Below are 21,006 nucleotides of genomic sequence, written 5' to 3'. Positions count from 1 at the left end.
TTGCTCATAAGGACGCCGACTTTCGGTCTCCAGCTTTGGCTCACAAAAATGTCTATTCCTACTGAACAATTTTCACACCTTGCTTTTGCCGAAGACAATCCCGACTCACCGCTGCTGGAGGAGATGCGGTTCAACGACACGCCCTTGGCGGAAAGGAAGATGATCGTCAGGGATATCATTTCATCGTTTGACGCCTACATCCTGCCGGCAGAATTCAAGCCCGACGTCTATGAGAGAATAACCGAAGAGCAAGCCAGAAGAGCACCCACTGAATGGACCATACGAGACGACTTACACGCTACTCTGATGCAATGGGGGTCCCACGACGAAACTGCATGGACGCTGCTGCGTAGAATTGCTCCCCGGGACCGAGCTCTCCAGTTTGGACAAAAGTTGCGGAGACGATTCAACGAGCAGTTCGAGCGGTATGATGACAGAGTGCTCAATGCACGCCGTATGACAGCGGCAGATCTACGGACAGAGATCGCGGAGATATGCAGCCAACTCCATGCACTTGTACGTGTTGCCACTGCCGAGGCGGATCGATATAACATCACGATGGTTTTGCTCGAGGCTTTGGGAAAGGTCTGCGAACGGGACGATGAGGTTGAGCCTGCTCGACGGAGCGGACGGCTGTCGATGGAAGGGGCCGCTGAGGGTGCTGAAGTGGTTCGGACTCTTTACCGCAGCCTAATACAGGATGTCTCGACCGATTTCATGCTCGATGCCCTTGATATTATTGGGGAGAAGTGGCCGAGGACGTTGATGACCCGCGAGGCAAGGGACCAATTGTCGACAATTAACGCGATTCTGCACGAGAAGGTTGCTCCACACGATTACCAGACCAGGTTACAGTCCCTTCTTACAGGATAGGGAGCTAGGGTGTCTGTTATGCTCGCTCACCTCGGCTCGCACGGAAGGATTTGCTTGATGTGTATTCCGGTGGAAGGAATGAGATTGTCAAACCCCATGCTTGTCGTGTATTGCCACATTGCTAACGGCGAATGGGTATGAGCATGCATGTGAATTTTCCATTTAGCGTTCGGTTGTCTTGCTTATTGGCACTGGTGCGGGTAATGCTGTTGGTATGGTAGTGCTGGATTCAGTTTGCTATCTTTGATAGAGCTGCGAAAGTCGATTGTGTCTAGTTATCTAGCGGCCGATTCGATATCTGATGGAAAGAACTTGGTATTAGTCTAGATACGGCACCAACAGAGGACAATTAACTGACACGACGTCTCTTTGCATTTTTGCCACTGGGCACCCACTACTAGTACCTACCTAGGTACCTATGTACTGCCACTGGTTCGGCGAATCTTCGCCCCGGACTGAGTCGTGCTTTTGTACTCGTCATTAATCGCGGGGTATCCTGACCACCCACTGGCACCCACTGGCAACCCACTGACCACCCACTGGCTCCCACTGGCCTCCCACATGGTTATCCCATACCAGGGGTATACAGGAGTGACAGGGGAACCATCCCCCCACACAACTCCGAGGTTCCTATCCCTCGGTAGGGGCCTGGAGCTAGGAACTGTGAAGCCTCCAGACAGCTTCCGTCGGATTGTTCCGACGTCGAGACACCGAGTCCAGGGCGATGTGGCAAGCTGTGCTGTAGGGGATACGAGGCCCGCTGACTCGACCAAGTCGAAGATAAACCAGCAAGTCGATCAAAGTCCGAACGAGGAGCAAGGACATGCGCGTGATGGTCCCGGAGGATCTGCTTCGATAAGCCCCGCAACTGTTCCACAGATGCATAGCTCCAGCATAGCTCCAGAGACGGGAGATGGTCCAGGCACTGCGAATAATGCACGCTGTTACCCCTCTTCAGACGACGCGTTCGCTCAAATCCTTTAAAGATCTTGGGCCATGACCGCGGCCAAAATCCTTGCTCTCTTTTCTTCCTGCGCGCGTCCATCGACTGGCTTTGTCTTTGAATCTTCTGTCAATCTTCCCTAGCAAACTGATACTCTTTGTGCAACTTCTCCAGAATGGCGAGTGTTCAGGTACCATCCAGGCACAAGGCCTTGGTGTATGACAACCCGGGCAGCATTTCCACCAAGATCGAGGAGATTGAGACCCCCAAACCTGGTGCTGGTGAGATTCTGGTAAACCTGACACATTCAGGAGGTAAGCCTCTCGTCCTAATTGACACACTGTGGAGAGCAGCAGCACTGACCCTGGCACCATAGTCTGTCACTCGGTAAGCCCTCGTTGTTGGTGACTCGACAGACGAAAGAGAGAATCATGTTGACCCTGACGCCTTCCTTTTTCCCTACAGGACATGGGTGTTATGTGCAATGCCTGGTCATGGCTCCCTGCTCCCACACAGAAAGGCCAGGTGGGTGGTCATGAAGGTGTCGGCACCGTTGCTGCCTTGGGACCCGGCAGCGAAACTTCGGGCTTGAAGACTGGCGATCGTGTGGGTATCAAGTGGATTGCCTCTGCTTGCGGGAACTGCGTTCCTTGTCTCGTTGGCGCAGACGCCTCCTGTACCTCTGCGAAGGTCTCCGGGTATGTTTGTGCATTCCACACCACAGGGGACGCCGCAATACTGACCTCCTGGACTAGGTACTATTTCCCCGGCACATTCCAACAATATGCCATTGCCCCAGCCCATTATGTCACTCCCATCCCAGACGGACTCCCGAGCGATATGGCAGCACCCATGCTGTGCGGCGGGGTCACTGTATACACAGCTCTGAAGAAGTTGATAGACCAAGGGGTTCGTCCTGGAGACTGGGTGGTCATCCCGGGTGGCGGGGGTGGGCTTGGTCACCTGGCCCTGCAAATCGGGGCTCGAGCAATGGGATTCCGAATGATCGGCATTGATATGGGCGGGAAAGAGAAGCTGATCAAGGATTGCGGCGCCGAAGTGTTCCTAGACTTGTCCAAATACAGTCGGGACGACGAAGGCACCAAGAAATTGGTCGAAGATGTCAAGACTGCTACAGGGGGTGGTGCTGCGGGCGTGGTGGTCTGCACAGCCAGCAACGTCGCTTATGCCCAAGGGCTGAGCTTCCTCAGGTTCAGAGGCACGTTGGTGTGCGTGGGTGTGCCCGAGGGCGCTGCAGTGCCCATTGCTACAGCGAACCCAGCAACGATCTTGGCCAGCGAACTGAAGATTGTGGGCAGCGCGGTGGGCAACAGGAAGGAGGCGATGGAGACGCTGGAGTTGGCGTCGAGGTGAGTCTTATGTCCTTGTTCGATCTCTACCTATGCAAGTCATGTTTTGCTGACACCGAGAACAGAGGTGTTGTCAAAACACATTTCGAGGTTCAGCCGATGAGCAAACTGACCGAGACTTTTGAGAGGATGGACAGGGGCGAGCTACAAGGGAGAGTCGTTCTCGACCTGAGTGGATGATTGAGCACGAAAGTAAAGACCAGAAAATATCAGTCTATCGTAGAGGAACAAATGCAGCTTCCCACCAGCTTCGTAAGCTGGGTTTAAGAGTGTTTCGTATTCGTCTTCTCCTCGATGTCTCGACGGGGCTGTGCATTTGAGACTGTCTTGCACAAGGCTGGGCTTCAGCCTTCCAGCCTCGCCCGCCTGCGCCCCCAAGAAACTACAAACTGCGCCAGGCTGCGAACAGACATACCTGGCTAGGCCAGTGTAGTCTTTCGACGAGCTCAATCATTGTCACATTCTTCATCCAGATCCCGAAAAGCAGTGGCACAAGCTACGGCCGTGAATATCTTGATGGCCCGTGGTACATGCTTGCACTCCTGAGTCGAGGCAATGAACCCATACAATCAACAGCCATACGGGTTTCCGCAGCAAACACCAGGCCCGCCACAACCGCCATGGCAAGTTCCCCCTCGACGACAAGGATGGGGAGACCCCAGACTTCACGGACAGCAGCAGCAACCGCAGCAGCCACAGTCTCCAGCGTCTCCTTATCATGCCGCGGGACTCTCGTCGAATGCGTTCGGGCCTCCTCTCCCACCTCCTCCGCCGTCTCAATACCCTCCGCCGCCGCAGTTTGACGCACATCAGTGGGGAGTCAGATATAACCAGGGACTGGGCGCTCAAGCTCAAAATCAACACCAGGAACCCAAACCTGCGTTGCCGCCGCGTCCTTCCTCCGCCACGGGCAGGATAAGCCCGCAGCCTCATCAGACGAGCTACTCGCAGCAGCCACCATCGGCACCGTCACAACAACAGTATGGGACATCGTGGAACGACCCCTATCACACGAGCACGACGGTACCACCTCCTCCACCTCCCCGACCGGCCGAGTATCAGGCCCAGATACAGGCCGCCCATCACAATCGAACCGGAACTCCCCATCAAGAATACTCGTATCAGCCTCCCACGCATCACTACGATCCTCCTGCGCTGCAACAGAACGCATGGAGCGCTCAACATGGACAGCCGACGGCACCACCGTATCATCCGACACCACCTCCTATGCAACAGACGTCAGGGGTACTGGACGGTCCATTGGTCTCGCCGATAGATTCCACGAGTGGTTATTGGAGTAGTGGTCATCAGGCGCATTCCAGTACAAGTCAGGCTCCCAGTCACTACAATCCTCCTGCTGCGATCCAGACTCCAGATTTCAAACCTGCATTTTCTCAAGCATTAGGTTTCGGCGGACCCTCAGACTGGGAACATTACGATCCCAATGCACCTCCCCCAGAGCAAACACCGACCAGCCCTCCACCAAATCCTCTATACCAAGATCCCATTTCCCCTCCGCGGACACACGCAACCCTGCCTGCTACTTATCAAACTCCGAAACCAGAACCTGTTCTCCCGACCCATGCCGTTGAGATTGGCCTCAACAGTCCAGTGTCACCTCGAAAAGACTCGCGGGCTCAACTGCCTCCCAGAGTTGACAGCGTTCCATCCCCGCCATCGCAACCTGCGGATGAGAGACCTTCGTCTGCTGGCCAACATAGCGGCGAAGTTTCCGCACGTTCTGACAGCCTCAATGGGACAGGGATCGACAGCGTCATTCAAGCTTGGAATGCTCCCTTGAATGTACGGTCGGCTCAAGACTCGACACCGAGACCCGAATCCCGTGCGTCTGCTCCGCGGGTTACATCTCCGGAGCCAGGTATATCTCCAGTCAGCGTGAAAGTGATTGATCCCTACGCTGATCTAGAACCGGAGTTCAAAGCATCACTGAAGAGGTATGCGGCGATGCTGCGAAAGGAGGCAGAAGCCGAGACGGATGACGACAAATTCGAGATCTTCCAGAGCTTTGTCAACAAGGAGCTGAGACTGAGGAGTCTGCTTTACGGGGTTGAACTCAAGAAGGAAGCGGGCAAGGAGGTCAAGAAGGCGGCCAGCCTGGCAGATATCCAGGCTATCTTGCCCAACTCCACCTTTCCCTCGAGCGGGACAAGTAAAGGTCTTGATCGCGTTGATGAGTCAGTCGGTATACCGTCCGACCAGGTGACAGCACCGTCGCTAGCCCAACAATCACAATCACAACCGTCCATCAATACGATACCAGAACCCGCCCAAGCAAATACTGTGCAAAGAGAACAACCGCTCGGCATTCCCAAGTCTGCAGAGGCTGTCTCTCCTGCTCCAGAGCCGTCAGTCAAACCAGTCGTCGAAACCCGCCCGAAGTCGAAGGATGGTCCTCATGTGATCATTCCAGTGGCAGGTCATGACGATGCTTATAGCCCTGGTGGGCGGCCGTTAATGACAAAAGTTGCGGGTGGTGGTGAGGAGCAAGAATACAGCCCCGGTGGTCGACCGGTTGCGACGAAACCCACAGACGAGGAAGGAGAAACATACAGTCCTGGTGGTCGTCCAATCGCTGCCAAACCCGTTGAGGCTTCATCGACGAAACCTTCCTCTATTAGTACGGTGATCCCACAGCAGCTTCCCCAACGATCAGAAGATATGTTATCGCCGAGCAATGATGCTCCAATGGTCATCGAAGACTATGCAACCCCCGGACCACCTTCACCAAGCGTGAACGCCCCAATAGTCGTCATACCCGAAGCTCCACGCGCCCAAGATTCACCAGGACGACCTCCTCCAGGTAACGGCAGCAAGCCGGTCGTACCTATCAAGTTTGAGCCTGCTCGTCCTGCATACACGCCATTTCGGTACAATGCCGGTGTCCAGGAAGAGAAGAGCAAGACCCTAAAACCAGCAGATCAGGCGTATTCCTCGTTGCGAAATTCGGTGGCTGACTCAGGTCGCTTGATGGCTCAAGACACGACACTACTGGCGCCTGTTAGACCGTCCTCCACCACCGGCAAAAAAGAACACGAAGAGGCGTTCATTGGCTTGATCAGAAAGCAGAGCATGGCTGTGAGACAGAAAACTCCAGGACCAGGCCCAGGACTACCGCCTCCAGGAATCAGGCCTGGCAGCGAGCCTACAACCTCTCCTCGGCCTGAGCCTCCCCTGGTCATGCGTGTTGGGACTCCCGCCACAGCGTCGACCAAGCCACAACAGGTGCCGGCGGACCCTCTCAAAGCAGCAGTTACTGCGCTGCGCTCCCTGTTACCGCCCGCACCGGACATATTCTCCCCTATAGAGGCTAATCCTGAGCATCCAAAACTCAAACTCATCAAGTCTAAAATCGACTCCATTCCCGACGCTTTCACCTTCATCCACGACACAGTAGTGGAATGGGATCGCACCAACCGTCTCGTCCGTAAAGAACAAGAAGCTGAACGACAGGCCCGCCAAGAAGAATCTGAAGGGCACATTGACGCCCTCTTCAACGACAATGAGATTGGATATGCAGATATTGGAGAGTTAGAGGCGGAATTCAAACTCAAGGAGGCGGAGAAGAGGTTTGACGAGGACCAAGCAGAGCTGGAAAGCTTTACGAGCCAAGTCTTCGTAGCTGTGACGGAGCGATTGCAGAAAGAAATTGCGGAGCTGATGACGGCGTATACCATGGCGGTTGACTTGCTCGATATCGACAGTTTGGCGGTGTCTCGCTGCTTCAAAGCCAATGATAGGGGGACTGCAGTGAGGATGACCGAAGTCATGTCGTACGTCCTTACCTTGTTTAACAAGATCGAGATCCGCCATACCAAAGTTGCCGAAGCGCACGTGGAGCGTGAGAGGCGTCGCAAACATCTCGAACTCACTGTGCTATACACCAACGGCGACGTGCAAGGCGTGAAGAAACTGGAGAAAGAATTTGCAGTAGCGGAGAAGATGGCCGTTCTGCACGAAGCACGGGGCCGAGACAACAGAGCGAACAAGTTGATGGATTCGTTCGACCGCGCCACCGTACGCGGGCTGGGCGATAACCAGGTCTTCACGGATGAGGTGTTGAGCAGGCTTCAAGATATCAAGAGGGCAATCGACGCGGGAGCGGTCCAGAACGAGAAGGAGAGACTGTACGAACCGGACGGTGCACGGGATACACTGTCCCTGGCTCAAAACGCACTGGACACGGTCATGGCAGATTCTCGCCGTCTCCTCGCTCTCTCGAACGAGGCGGACGTCTTGCTCAACGACGCCGACTATAATGTGTCCGTCGCGGAGGCGCGGGTGGCCAATGCGGACAAACCGACGTACACGAACCTGGAGAATGAAAAGGCCAAAGAGGACGCCAAGTTGTTTGAAGAGATGAATGTGAGGACGAGCAGTGTTACCAAAGGACCGCAGGAGGGTATTTCCCTGATCCGCGAGATGGTGGATCGGATCGGGGATGATCCGGCGCATCAGGAACGGATCAAGAAGGCTTTGGAGAAAGCGAAGATGAGGAATGCGAATGGGGCGAGTAATGAGGGTGGATGATATTGAATATCTAGGTATGGACGAGGACTGGGAAGAAGGATGGCGTGTTTCCTGTATCTACATACCTATGGTATGATTGTTGGTACTTTCACACGTGTCTGGACATATATTGTATGTATCAAAGCACCAATTCTTGGGTTCTGTCAGGTGTCCGACAAGACAAGACCTTTTCTACCTAGGTAGCCTCTTGCAGGAGAGGGTGGCACCAGCTGTGGTTCTTCAAGAAGGTCTTGTGAGATGTTGCAGGTGGGCTTCTTGACAAGGACGGTCCGAGTCATCTGGCGCGAATCTCGCCATGTCATGCCAGCACAGACAGACACACGCTGTTTACCAGCTCTGCCCTCGTCAATACGGCTAATAACGTTGTATCACCACCTGCAACTCACTCGCCAGTCGATACAGTTCTTGGGGGAAAAAAAGGAGGAAAAGTTCACATCCCGTCTCTCAAAATGGTCATTACGTCCCCCTCAAAGTCTAACTCCGAATCATCAACAACCTTCCGGACACACACACACAACGCCTTGTTGTCCGAGTCTGTCAAAATCTACTCGGTACAGGTGCTAATTAAATCACAGCCTCGGCTTCTTGCGATACTTTGTAATCAACTCGTCGCTGAACAGATGGTTCGCGCCCCCACCCAGCATTCCCGCGGTGACGTTCTCGTCGTCGACGAGCTCGCGGAGCATCGAGTCCAGAAAGTTGCGCTGTTCGCGGATAAAGGCCTTTGTGGTCTTGGTGTCGAAGCGGCGGGCGCGTTTGCCGTCGCGGATCTCCTTGAGGTGCGCGCGCACGCGCTCCTCGAGCATCTCGAACCGGTACTCGGCGTACTGGGAGTAGAGTTCGCGGAGGTCCGAGATGGGTCGCACGGTGGTCAGGACTGTGTCGTCCTTGATGAAGGCCGATTTGGGCCGGAAGGATGTCACCATGCTGATGCGTTCGGTGGTGCCTAGGGCGCGCAGGGCTTGGTGCTCGATGTACCGGCCTTGGAGGACGATGGCGTTTCCCTGCACATTAATCCATTATGGTCAGTCGAATGATGGGGTAGTAGGGTCCCGGTTTGGGGGTGTCACTTGACTTACCATTGCAGGGCCACGGACTTTCATGATCTCTCCGGTGCCCATCCTCAACGCCGTCTCCCCGCCTATCATGTTGCTGCAATCGCTGAGCATCGTCACACAGACAAACGGGTAGCTGTCGGTGTGCCAGTCGACGATGGGCTGGTCGTCTCCTTCGTACGGACAGCCGGAAACGCCTTCGTCGGCTTCTCGGTGAGATTTCTCCTCCAGAGCCTGCTTGACGGCCTCGATCTGTTCCTTGGTGTTGCTGGAGATGTTGATGTGCGCAATCTCAAGGTCCATGGCCGGGACCAGTTCGACCCCGGCGATCTTGGACACAATCGAGAGGACCGCGGGGCTTCGCCAGGCGTCATATACGAATGGTGCATATCTTTTTTTTTTCCCCCATCCATCAGTACGACCCGTGAGGGGGATGGATGCTCAAGGGGGATTTGAAAACTCACTCCGGGGCAAATCCTCGCAGCTGGCAGTGGGCCAGTTCGCTCGAGTACTTGCAATTGTCCCAAACCGGCTTGCTGAGCACTTCCGCCCTCATCTGCTGGATGGCGTCGGCCGTGAAAAGAGGAAAGGGCTCCGACACGGCATTCGGCGAGACCCCTTGCTGCTCGGCGAATCCCATCTCCTTCATGGTCCAGATCTTGTTAGGGGGCTGGTAATTGAGATGCTTGTCTGGGTCAAAAGTAGGTCCCTTGGGGGGTTTGGGTGCCATCATGTTGCTGCTTGACCTTTTCCTCTTGACAGTGCCGGCACCAAAGGCAGCGGATGATTCGGGAGCAAGGACGTCTGCTGAAGCCATTGCCAATTTCGAACGGAGATTATATACTCTGGGAAAGAAGAAAGAAAAGGACCAACAACAAACAAGGGAAACGTGCGGTGAAAAGAACCTGTACAAGTGCTAAAGTGGGCAAGCAAAGCAACACAGATGATTGCCTTTCCGTCTTCGTGAAGAAGCAAGACAAAGGGGTCGGTCAAGAAAAGCAAATTGATGATCTTGGGACACGCGTGTATGTACAAGGTTCAAAGAAGGGAACAAACGTATATCAAAGCTGCCCCTTTTAAATCAGTACTCCAGCAAACGTCAACCTTCCTAGGTAAGGTCTATGGGAGGGGACTTCCAGGCGAGCTTTCGAGGAGACCGCTCCAAACGTCAGAATGCTACTCTGCCAAAGGCACTCCGGATGAGGGTTGAAACGAAGGAAAATCCTTCCACGCAGGCAGTCGATCGACTAGCTCGGAGTCCTGGATTCAGAACCTGGAAGCAGGTACGAGACAATGACAATGAAATACTCCACTGGCCAGATAGGGGGGATTGATGGTGAGAAGACGCGGTTTTCTGGATCGAGGGGAAAGCGACGTGGAAGACATCCAACCGCAGGTCAACAACTGTCCATGCACGGCGTCACAATTCGCTCACAAGGTTGGCCGGCTGATAAGTTGGCCGTCTTATCATCTATCTGCCTATCGGGAAGGCTTGACCTTGCTTGGACTTGCTCAACATTGTGTAGACCGTCGAATGGCTTGCATCAGCCAGGCGGTTCGATTGAAGGCATCGTTTGGGCGAAAAGCTGGGGGATGTCCGCGAGACCTGCTTGTGGAGACCAAATCAGGACGCCATCACCACAAGACAACACCTCTTTTATTCATGGATGGAAATTGTTGCTCTGTTTGGATTAAAATCACAGTGCGGAGGTCGTGAATCCTGTCAACTTTTCACATGTGTGGACGGACGTACCGCTGTTGATTTGTCCCTCCGGCCACACCGAGGCGACTGCGGATGTTCCTCCGCCCAACGGGTCCTGGAGACGGTGTGAACAATTTCGTGCCTATGACATGTTTTACATCACCTTTGCTGCTACGTGTTTCCGGGGACCATCAAGGTGAAGAAGATGGCGGATAGGTGTCGATTTATGGGACCATAACCGCAAATACTGTGTGGTGAGGCCAACGCTGTTGTCATGTCGGTGTGCCTCGTGAACCTCCTTAAAATGGTTCTCATTATTCATGCCGCGCCGCCAACGGTACACGCAGGCAGGGTCCAACAAATGCATCATCGCTTACTCGATTGCCAGGTAGGCAGTTGTGGACAATACCCGCCGTAAGAGGGTGAATGGATCTGTTGACCAGAAATGGCATCGTGCCGGAATGGCCATGGAGCTGTCCTAAGAGGATCTGTTTGGCCGGCAATAAGTGTCCACTTCTGAAGAGCTACCCTTGTCAAGACCTTGAAAGCATCCATGTTGATCATCTGTGATGGATTCTAGATTACGGGGGATCCGGAACATCACGAGGAATTGAGGTAAAGCGGTGTTGGTTGCACGTTGATATCGTTTGGTTAAAGGGATCGACGTCAAAATGTAATGTCCTTGATTCTTTGCACGGCATCGTCGAAGATGATGAAATTGGATGGATGTAAAGGAGTCGTCCAGAGCATTCAGTCAAAATGTCACCCTTTAGACCCGGAACTGTTCGACCAGGGAACTGGGTCGCTGGCTCGGGCCCAGGCACATTTGGTCATGGGCGATGGTCAACATGAGATGGACTGCGAGGCGAGTTCACACCCCTGTTATCCACGACCCAGAGATAGATTCAACTATTGAATATGGGGTATGGGGACATTGGCACCAGAAAGATATAAAAACTGGGAAGGGTCTCGCTGAGGCTGAGGGAATAAGGGAGCGCAACTTTGTATATCGCAGGCAGTAGCTGGGCCGGGAGGGTGTTGGGAGGCACGAGGGATGGAGGGATGGAGCAATGGAGCAATGGAGGGGTAGAAAATAAAGTTTGTAGGCGCGGCTTATCGATAACGCAGCCCCGGCAGGAGCTTCCCTGGTAAGCGAAAGAGGGTTAGTGTCGCCTGTGCCTCACTAGGTAAAGGTCATCGCAGGCTTGCGGCTTGCAAGCTGCAGCATCAGTTGATCGCCGCTTTGCATCAAGCAACCTGCACCCACGGCTAATCCCAACAACAGCAACCACCACTCCGTCCAATCCAAGCACACCGATATGGCTACTTCGGTGCAATCCGACCAGCAGGCTGCTTCTTCTTCAGATTCACAACAATCTGATGCGTGGGAGAAATCAAGAGCGAACTTTCAAGCGTACGCGATGCTGCACACAAAAGACGTGCGAAAACGACACTAACAAGTGTGTATGTGTGTACAGGAAACGAAGCTCCGAGTACTACGATCCCTGCCAGGAATTTGCGAACAAGAGCATAAAATGCATGCACAGGAATAAGGGAGATAGGGACATGTGTCAGGATTACTTCAAGTGCGTATTGTTCCCTTCTCGACAGGGGTGAGGGCGGGCAATGTATGGAAAGAAAGAGACGATAAACAGATTGGACTCGTCCCAGCTGCGTCGTTTGCGAACAACAGTGGTACAGAATTATGCTGACAACAAGGGTTACACGTACAGAGCTTACCGCGACTGCAAGAAAGAATGGGTAATGACCACCCCGATCCCACCGCATCCATGCAAACACGCTGACTAGAAAACGATCAGACTGCGAAACGGAGAGCTGAGTCAGGGTCGTGGTTTGGCTGAGCACCGGAACATGCATTCCTTGGTGTCTTTGGGTACTCTTGGGAAGGGAAATGGGAGGAATGTACAATGTACAAAAACAGAATCGATACCCTCTGTCAAAAGCATAGCGTGGGAGTATTATATATACATCAGGACCAAAAAAAGAAGGACTAGCTCAACCCGGTATGAGCGCTGACCAGTGGCCGACGGAAGGCATTGTAAGAATAGGTATAAGCGGCTGAGAGATGTATCTACTGTCCACTCGCATATATACTACCTAGTAGGTTCAGAGACGGCGCAGAGCGAGCAATACCTGAAGCTCCGTAGCTCTTCAAATTTCAATAAATCCAGCTGGTTCCGCTACAATTACATTTCAGCCTTGTCCACACAACATTTCCCCGCATCGGGACTTTTCACGCGCTGCCTAAATTCTTTGCTCGAGGGCATGGCCCCATAGTCATTTCACGACGAATTATGTCCGATCCGAGTGTCAGCGAGCGAAGGATACGGCCGATTCAAGACGCCGTTGCGAGCGCGAATTGGAAGCAGGCACTGCAACTCTGCGACAAATGGTTCAAGAAGGGTGAACGGTCGGACAGGTTTCTGGTAAGGACTTTCCCCGTCCTCGCTTTTGGCAGCCCTGCAAGGTCCTCGATCTAAAAACCCGCGACATGACAGGCCTTGAAAGCTTTTGTACTTGTCAATCAACCCGACAAAACTCAACATGACCGAGGGCAAGAGGAGGTTTTTGACCTCTGCAAGCGTAACCCACCTATTACCGAACCAGAAGCCATCTACCAACTCCAACATGCACTCAGAAGTCTGGAGATACACGACGAAGAGAGCCCCAAGCTGTGGGAGAGAGCACTTAGTGCCAAAAGGGATGACAAGGACTTGTACATGAGGTGGCTCAATCAAGCGGTTGCGGACAATAATTGGAAGAGTGCTCAAAAGGTGTGAAGACCATGAAACAACCAGAAATCTACAAGATCACCCACAACAAGAAGGGAATGGCTGACATGGGGCCATCCGACAGGCCACCATGGGTCTGCGAAATTCCTTCTCCAAGGAAAGAGACTACGAGTTTTGGAACATCCTCATGTGCCATCTGATACACATGCAACAAGACCTCCCGGACAAGGACCGCACCTTGTTTGGGACCCTTGCGTATCGCATGATATCCAAGGCCGCCGAGGCAATACCCAAGAATGAGGTGAGTCTGTGGACAGTTCCTTTCCAAGTGTTGATAGACTGAGTACCAGCAGGAGCCAGCATCAGCTTCCGGAAAGGCAATCTCGGAACCCGAGGAGATTGCGTTATTGGCACAGGTCTTCAACTCCACGGGCCGCGTGGGAGAGACAGTCAAGCTTTTGCAGGGACAGTCGCTGAACATGGAATCTCGAGTTGGTAAAAAGGACCCTCAATTGGTCCTGTCTCTGCTGCTCGAGTCTTTGGAGGCTTCAGGCCAGTGGGACGAGGCTTTCAACGTGTGCCACGATCTGCTGTCCCATCCCGAGCACCAGGCAGATGATCGGATATGGAACCTGTGGCTCACATCACGCTCGAAATTGTCGGGAGCTGATGGGTAAGTCAGCCAGATGAACTGCACATGGACGACTACAGCTGACCGTATTTTGATACAGGCTAGAAACAAAATCCAAAGAGCTTCTTGAATCCGTTTGTACCGTCAGGCCAATTATCCGTGCTGCTTACCTCGCAAAGCTGAATCTTCAGCAAAGCCAGGACGATGGAGCCGAGCAGGATGGTCTACTGCAAACTTGCAAGGAGTATTTTGAAGCGTTTTGCTCCAAAGGGTTTTGCTTCGATGATCTAAAGGGGCCTCTTCGACGGCTTGACAAGCCTCATTTCGACCAGTTTCAGCAAATAGTCTCTGGCCACGAAGGGAGTCTAGCACGACTATTCGACCTCAAGCTTGCGTACAGCACACTTCCACCTGACGCTTCGGAAGACCATCTTCTCGATTTCGCACTCCGAGCATTGCATTTATATCAGTCATCCCTGTCCGAAAGCCCCCCGTGTCCAGAGGCAGCCCTCCTCGCAGTTCTAGCAATCCTCCGACTTGCTCGTAGCAAAAGCTCGCCTTCAACGGTCTTCTTTGCTGTCATACTTCTCCAGATCGCCCGCTCAAAATTCGAAGATTATTATATCCTGACAATCCTGCTTGTTCAGCTCCAGTCTCATCTCGGACTGCTCTCTTTGGGGATGGAGAGCTTTGTGAGACTCAGCGTCAAGAATCTCCAGTGGGAAACAGTGGGACATTTGATCCTCACGAGAATATCGTCATTGCACCCAGCGGCCTCTGGCGTGGAGATGCAGCAGAATCTCGAACCTCTTTTGGCCCTTGAAACGGGATTGACAGTTCTTGAGAATGCGGATAATGCTTTGGTGCGAGGGATTCGCGAAGGGTTGAGATTCAACAGCTACTCAAACATCTACAACAGCGTCAAGATGCGGTCCGAGATTGAGAGGAGCATGAACAAGCAAATTTATGCCATTGAAGAACGGAAAATCCGACGGTGGCGAGGAGAGCCTGATGACCACACGGTCTTGCCTCTGACAGACCCTTCGAAACCGCTCGTTGACAAGCGGGACTTTGGCTATATGCCGAGCTATCGCGAAGACGATGGTCAATTGCTAGCCAGCTTTGGATGCGGACCTCTCCCGAAAGAAAGATGGATTCACTCCATGGCGCTGTTTGATACCATAGCCACCTACCTCAAGGCGGAAACGGTGTCGCAGTCTTCCCTGGCAGCCACGGCGTACGAGAATTTGAAAGCGGCGCAACAGTGTATATTATCCTGGCCCGCTACAGACGATTTGTCAGTGGAAATGACAAAAATTGAACTAAACAATCTAGAATGCCACAAGATTCTCGCCCAGGCAATAACGCTGTTCAAAGAAGGAAGCGTCAGCACGGCTTCTACAAAGACTCTTCCAGATCTCCTCTCGGATCTGAAAACCTGGCTTTCTTCCGCCCTCGCCAGCCGCCGGGACGGTCCCGCTGGATCGAGCGTCGGAGGAATCCGCGTGCCAACATGGACAGACCTGCACGGGAGCTTCACCCAACTCGAGACGTTGCAGGTCATTGCCAACCTCACTTCCCTCGTGTCTAAGAAGGCGCAGAAGCCGGCAAAGTCCTCAAAGGCCGCTTCAAGCTCGGTTTCTAAGGAGATGATCTCGGAGATACAGTCTCTCGTGACGGACCTCGAGGCCAAGATCCTTGCGGACGCCAGGGATCTGAGAGAGGCCATCAACGAGCCCGGCGTGCTGGGGAAGCTGGTTGACCTGGGCATGGCGCGACGCGGCAGCGACAGCGGCGCTCAGGGGAGTGATGACGCACCCCTCCCCGTTGGTGAGAAGTGGGAGAATCTGCTCGAAAGTCTCTGTGACGAAGTCACCATGGAGACCATCTGTGGAGCGATCAAGGACAGTTGGAATGATGCCCTCGATGGTGTTTTGGGTGGGAAGGGCAAGATTCGGATCGGGAAGTAAGTCCGATAATTCAATGATGAGTGGCATAAACATGAGGGAGAGAGGAAAGAAATGAAACAGGAAGAGACAGAGAGATAGAGAGATCGCAACGCCCCAGAGTATTCCATACAGGAAGAGCCAGAGGAACGCCATTTGCCGCTTGCCGTTTTCTACATGCCATGCCTTGACCAGCCATCCACCATCTGCCAGTATGCATATTCTCATACCACACAGACTCGAGAATCCGGTAATCTACTCTAGTCTTGCCGCCCCTTGAGGAGTCTCTTGGTCACCTTGTCCTTCTCGATGATGTAGACGTGTGCACCCCAGCCCGACAGGGCATCCCGATCCACAGCGTTTAGCAGGGCCTGGGAAATCGTTTCAAATAGGTCCTCGGGTGCCTGTATCGAGCATGGTTAGATTTGAGATCTGGGAAACAGCGAAGAATTATAGGGTGTGCCGTGGCATGGGCGGGATGTATCTCACCAGATCCGGCTCCCATAGTCCTTCACACGTTCCGAACAGCTGGTCGCTCGCGGTGCCCGCCACGATAAAATCCTTTGCAAAATCAATACACCCAATACTGTCGAACCCGCAGATGAACGGTTTGCCGGTCGTGTGATTTATCCCTGCCAACACTGGGCTCACAAACCAAGGTCCAAACCGCCTCTCATACAGTGAACTGCTGACCAGGTTGGCCAGTGTCTGAGGGGAAATGTTTCGTTCTTCGCGTAGTCGATACATGTTGACCTTATACCGGAAGGTGTCGCTGACTGTCTGTACGTCGGTCGCCAGACCCGTCAATCCGAGGAAGACGCTGGGGGCATAGTTGAAGATCTTGGGGAAGTTGTTGGACACCGTCAACGCCTGCATGCCCAGTCGCAAGTCGCAAGCTATAGCCACACAGTCCTTGCCGACCATTGCAACGCACGCGCCGCCATCTGAATGATATGTTAGAGGCTGTAAGATCGGGGAAGCAGAGGGGGGAGAGTACTGATGTCGAACGGAGAGCTCTGCAAGAGATTGGTTAGCATTGAATTGCAGTTGTATTGCGATGATGCACACTGCTTACCATCTTTTTGAGGCGGAAAATTGATCAAAGTACAAGAAGGGAAATTAGGAGGTTCAATCAATAAAGTGTTAGGTTGAATGGCGGTTGATTGACAGGACTTGGGATATTGATCTCGAAAGTCGGGGAGGGATGCGCAGGCACAAAATGCAAACGCGTTTCCGCAGGCGCAAGGCTGAAGCTCGACTGAGGCTAAAGAGGCTCAAACTGGAGAAGCTGCCACTAAAAGCTCCAGGGGCCAATAGGCGGCCGCCCTAGCTAATTCCTCCGCCGTGACGCCTGGTGACGCCGACGCTGCTTGCCTGCGCTTGTCTTTCGCCGCCGCGGAATCGTTACTAAAGCCCGTGGCAGCATCCAACCCATTCCAGAACATGAATATCACGCCTACGACCATTCCGGGCCATTACAACATTTCTAGACACTTCTACTGGACACACTGTTCAATTTCAAACGCCCTACCATCACAGACGCCGTCCAGACCGTCCACCTCCCACTGAACATAAGTGACATCCCCTCCCCAACCCCACCAGGCCGTGCCTGACGATCGACCATGGCTTCTCACGTAGTGGTGATCGACTCGACGGCTCGAAGGGCCACGGTCAAGACTACTCCCGGCAAGAACCTGAGTGAAGTTTTGGAAGAGGCCTGCACGAAGTTGGGGGTCAACGCTGCGCAATATGGACTGAAGTATGTCCCTTCCGTTACGCCATGCACAACCGTTCACTGACGGTTTCTCTGCAGACACAATAACAAACCTGTCGACCTCTCCAGATCGATTCGCCTCTCAGGTCTGTCATCAGGTGCAAAACTAGAACTGGTCCAACTCTCCAAATCCGCCGGCGTCGTCTCAATAGCCCTCCAACTGCCGGAATCAGAAGCAAGAGGTGTCCCCAATGCTAGACTTACAGACAAGTTTCCCAGTTCAACGACCTTATGGCTTGTGCTCAGGAAGTTCGAGGCCGGCGTCGCCGGGGGAGGTGCCACTGGTACTCGGAACTTCACTGCCAGAGGGGTGCCATCCGTGAGTCAGGGCAGTGCCGGTGCGGGCAGACTGTATTACGAACAGCCGGTGATACAGGTGATGAACAGGGAACTGGCGTCGTTTACAGACTTACAAAAATCCCTGGCACAACTGGGTCTCAACAGCGGCACAGCTCTGTTGAGGTTGAGTTTCCGGCCTACTGAAACTCCGTTAGAAGAGGCCATGTCTCAAATACAGAGTTATTTCGATTCGGTCGAGGGACCAGCTGTGCAACCGCCGCGCCAGCGAGAGACTCCGTCCACGGCAGAGCCACCGGCTGCAGCCGAGACACAGCCAGAATGGAAAGATGAGAGAACTTCACAACCTCAAGAAGAAACATCTGCATCATTACCCTCACAGCCTGAAACTACAACGTCATCAACAAGTCGTCCGGTCTCGGTGTTCCGGCCACCAAGCTCATCTACCCCGTCCGCCGCCCTCATGTCTCACAATGAAGCGGACTATACGCCAACAGTTGAACACGCCCAGGTCCACCAAAAACTGTTACAGCAGAATTCAAGAAACGTCCGATTACCGACAGAAGCCGAGCTTGCAGCCCAAGCCGAAGAAGAAGCCGCCAAATGGGCTGCAGTCAAGGAAGTCGAGATAAAGGTTCGATTTCCCGACCAGAGCGCGGTTAGTGCCAGATTCGTGGCGGCCGATACGGCAGCAGATCTATACAATTTTGTACGAGAGTGTCTAGAAGAGCAATACCGATCAGAGACTTTCATGCTTCGAAATCCCGGTATCAGGGGAAAGAATGAAGCCATTCCAGACGACAGCGGGAAGAAACTAATCAAAGACCTTCAACTCAAAGGGCGAGTTCTAGTCACGTTTCAGTGGGATGATCACAAAACGAGCATTCAAGCGAGAAGCGTAAAGTCGGTTCTGAAGGTGGAGCTGAGGGAGCAGGCTCAAGAAGTGAAAGTGCAGGATTTGCCGACTGTGGGTGTCGAGGGTGATGATGAGCCTGGCATCAAAGTCAATGTGGAGACGAAGGAGACAAGTGAAGGGAGCGGCGAGGGTAAGAAGAAGTTGCCGAAATGGTTGAAGGGCTTGAGCAAGAAATAGCAGCATAGTGCACGCTGTCAGAGCAGATGTGTCGGAGGTGGTGGAAGGGCTTCCTAGGTATGCACTTCCCGAGACAGCTATCAACACAGAATACCTCATGAGAGCGACTTGCAAGACAAAGACTAGACAGAGATACCCAATGAGTTGCAGACTTTATTGCAGACTTTAGAACGCACAATTTGTCTGAGCGCTCTGTCATATCGACCTTTGCTAGCTGTTACGGCTGGTAAGATTGATAGATAAATGCAGAGTGGACAGATATTCCTCATCACAACATTGCTGCAAGATGTGAGAATCTTGGAAGCCCTTCGGCCTCACGGCGAGTGGCATGTGGTCCTCAGCCTCGTCATGCACGGGGCTTTATCTCCGCACAAACACCGGCGCTAGTCCAGCCGCCGAGGATCCCCCGCCCACAATCGTATTTTCAATTCTTTGAACGCCGCTGCCCGCAGCAGCGTGAAACTGCGATTGGGAACCATCTCACGGACAAACGCTCAAGTTTCTTCGACGACGACGACGACCTTTCACAATTTTTACCTCGCCGACCACAGTTTGAGGATCCTTCAAAATGCCTTCCGAAGTCACCGACATCAAGCAGTTCCTCGAGATTGCCCGTAGAAAGGATGCCAAAGGTGCGTGCGGAAGCCCTGAACCAACTCCCCGAAAGCCTCACAATTGCGAACATCCATCCTGCGTTGCGCTCTGTCAGAGGGGCACTATTCCATCCTCCTCCGGTGGTCGCTCTGCTTGCAGCAGTGGACTACGTAAAACCCCAAAAAAAGAACACACATTTCACAAAACAGCATTTCATTGACTACGCAATGGAGACATAATACTAATGAATTCTTACGGTGTGTATACAGGCGCCCGCCTCAAGAAATCCCACAAGAGCAAGGACATCAAGATGAAGATCCGGTGCAAGCGGTACCTGTACACCCTGATCCTCAAGGACTCGGACAAGGCCGACAAGATCAAGCAGAGTCTGCCACCTAGTAAGTTTTGGCCCCCATATTTTGAGAGCTCTGTCGGATGGCGTTTGTTTTTTTTTCTGGGCAACTCCGGGGGAGGGGGTTTGGAACTGGCGTGGATTGGAGATAGAAGGGAAGGCAATCGGAAAGAGAAGAGGCAGCAGAAATGAGCGAGGGAGGAAAAAACCCTCGAATCGGCGGGATTGAAAGGCTCGAAACTGGAAGCCCTGCCTGTGGCACACATGATCCTTCTCCGCAACCCGCCCCAGCCCAGATAGATCATTTTTTGGATCCTTTGGCATTGAACCTTATGCTAACTCTTTTGTCTCTCCCCTCCAACAGCAATGCCCTTTTCCGAAATCAGCAAGAAGAACAAGAAACCTAAGAAGAACTAAAAAGTCTCTCCCTCTCGTTACGACCAGGTGGGGGGGCCCGGAAGTGGAGGAGGGACATTGACGGCGGACTACGGCCAGGAATTTCCAGCAGTTCAAGAATTATGTTCGCTTGTTTCGTTTTCCTGTCGACCGATCTTTGTGGGGCACGCAACTCCAACAAGAAAAAAGAAAAAAGAAAATCAAATGGCCTGTCCTGAGTGGTGTGTGTGTGGATTTGGGAGTATCTAGAGACTGAAAAAGAGGAGAACTATGCTGTGGTCGGACTGGGCTGGGGGGCCGGACATTGGCAATGAGATGAGATGTGACGAAAGAAAAAAAAAGGATCCGATGAACTCAACTTGAACTTGAAACTGCACACAGCTCATGACGGGGAAAAAGACGTACGGGCAATCGTTGTTTGTCTGATTGTCGGTCGGATATTCAAAGGATCAGGATCAGGATCAGTGCGAGTCTGAAATGGTTGGCCATGGTCCGGAAAGGTATCGATGACCTAGATCCGTACCTAGATACCCAGGTAGTCTGTGGCAGATATAGAGCATGTTAGAAAACCCCACTTGTGCGAATCCCATCCATCCAGGGTTTGCCGTCAAACGGTTACCAAAAAGTCTCGAAACTAGGACAAGGAAATGGCATATGTACAAGGTCCAATACTGCGGGC

General features: G+C 53.0%; 8 protein-coding genes across 8 annotated transcripts; 6 read left to right on the top strand and 2 right to left on the bottom strand.

Annotated features, from left to right (window-relative positions):
• Positions 1-48: 48 nt before the first annotated feature.
• On the top strand, positions 49-873 carry Z520_06563 (uncharacterized protein; the record flags this gene model as incomplete). The annotated part of the gene is made up of 1 exon (XM_016777063.1): positions 49-873. One exon carries the CDS (start codon positions 49-51, stop codon positions 871-873), a length of 825 nt encoding a protein of 274 aa, XP_016631908.1.
• A 1,118-nt stretch (positions 874-1,991) lies between these two features.
• Z520_06562 (uncharacterized protein) lies at positions 1,992-3,366 on the top strand (the record flags this gene model as incomplete). The annotated part of the gene is made up of 5 exons (XM_016777062.1): positions 1,992-2,130; positions 2,193-2,203; positions 2,282-2,514; positions 2,572-3,186; positions 3,252-3,366. The coding sequence occupies 5 exons, from the start codon at positions 1,992-1,994 to the stop codon at positions 3,364-3,366; spliced, it is 1,113 nt and encodes a 370-aa protein (XP_016631907.1).
• A 375-nt stretch (positions 3,367-3,741) lies between these two features.
• Positions 3,742-7,734, top strand: Z520_06561 (uncharacterized protein; the record flags this gene model as incomplete). Its single annotated transcript, XM_016777061.1, has 1 exon — positions 3,742-7,734. The coding sequence occupies one exon, from the start codon at positions 3,742-3,744 to the stop codon at positions 7,732-7,734; it is 3,993 nt and encodes a 1,330-aa protein (XP_016631906.1).
• Positions 7,735-8,303: 569 nt separating this feature from the next.
• Positions 8,304-9,606, bottom strand: Z520_06560 (uncharacterized protein; the record flags this gene model as incomplete). The annotated part of the gene is made up of 3 exons (XM_016777060.1): positions 8,304-8,738; positions 8,814-9,180; positions 9,254-9,606. The coding sequence occupies 3 exons, from the start codon at positions 9,604-9,606 to the stop codon at positions 8,304-8,306; spliced, it is 1,155 nt and encodes a 384-aa protein (XP_016631905.1).
• A 3,200-nt stretch (positions 9,607-12,806) lies between these two features.
• On the top strand, positions 12,807-15,845 carry Z520_06559 (uncharacterized protein; the record flags this gene model as incomplete). Its single annotated transcript, XM_016777059.1, has 5 exons — positions 12,807-12,938; positions 13,011-13,286; positions 13,369-13,545; positions 13,598-13,917; positions 13,976-15,845. The coding sequence occupies 5 exons, from the start codon at positions 12,807-12,809 to the stop codon at positions 15,843-15,845; spliced, it is 2,775 nt and encodes a 924-aa protein (XP_016631904.1).
• A 236-nt stretch (positions 15,846-16,081) lies between these two features.
• Z520_06558 (proteasome subunit beta type-3) lies at positions 16,082-16,745 on the bottom strand (the record flags this gene model as incomplete). The annotated part of the gene is made up of 2 exons (XM_016777058.1): positions 16,082-16,225; positions 16,311-16,745. 2 exons carry the CDS (start codon positions 16,743-16,745, stop codon positions 16,082-16,084), a joined length of 579 nt encoding a protein of 192 aa, XP_016631903.1.
• A 698-nt stretch (positions 16,746-17,443) lies between these two features.
• Positions 17,444-18,985, top strand: Z520_06557 (uncharacterized protein; the record flags this gene model as incomplete). The annotated part of the gene is made up of 2 exons (XM_016777057.1): positions 17,444-17,580; positions 17,635-18,985. 2 exons carry the CDS (start codon positions 17,444-17,446, stop codon positions 18,983-18,985), a joined length of 1,488 nt encoding a protein of 495 aa, XP_016631902.1.
• A 568-nt stretch (positions 18,986-19,553) lies between these two features.
• On the top strand, positions 19,554-20,348 carry Z520_06556 (uncharacterized protein; the record flags this gene model as incomplete). The annotated part of the gene is made up of 3 exons (XM_016777056.1): positions 19,554-19,617; positions 19,849-19,977; positions 20,296-20,348. The coding sequence occupies 3 exons, from the start codon at positions 19,554-19,556 to the stop codon at positions 20,346-20,348; spliced, it is 246 nt and encodes an 81-aa protein (XP_016631901.1).
• Positions 20,349-21,006: the final 658 nt, after the last annotated feature.

This window comes from Fonsecaea multimorphosa (genome assembly GCF_000836435.1).
Source record: "Fonsecaea multimorphosa CBS 102226 unplaced genomic scaffold supercont1.12, whole genome shotgun sequence".
NCBI classification, from domain to species: Eukaryota; Fungi; Ascomycota; class Eurotiomycetes; order Chaetothyriales; family Herpotrichiellaceae; genus Fonsecaea; species Fonsecaea multimorphosa.
Note: the sequence above shows the minus strand (reverse complement) of the source record. Positions and strands in the feature narration are given on the sequence as shown.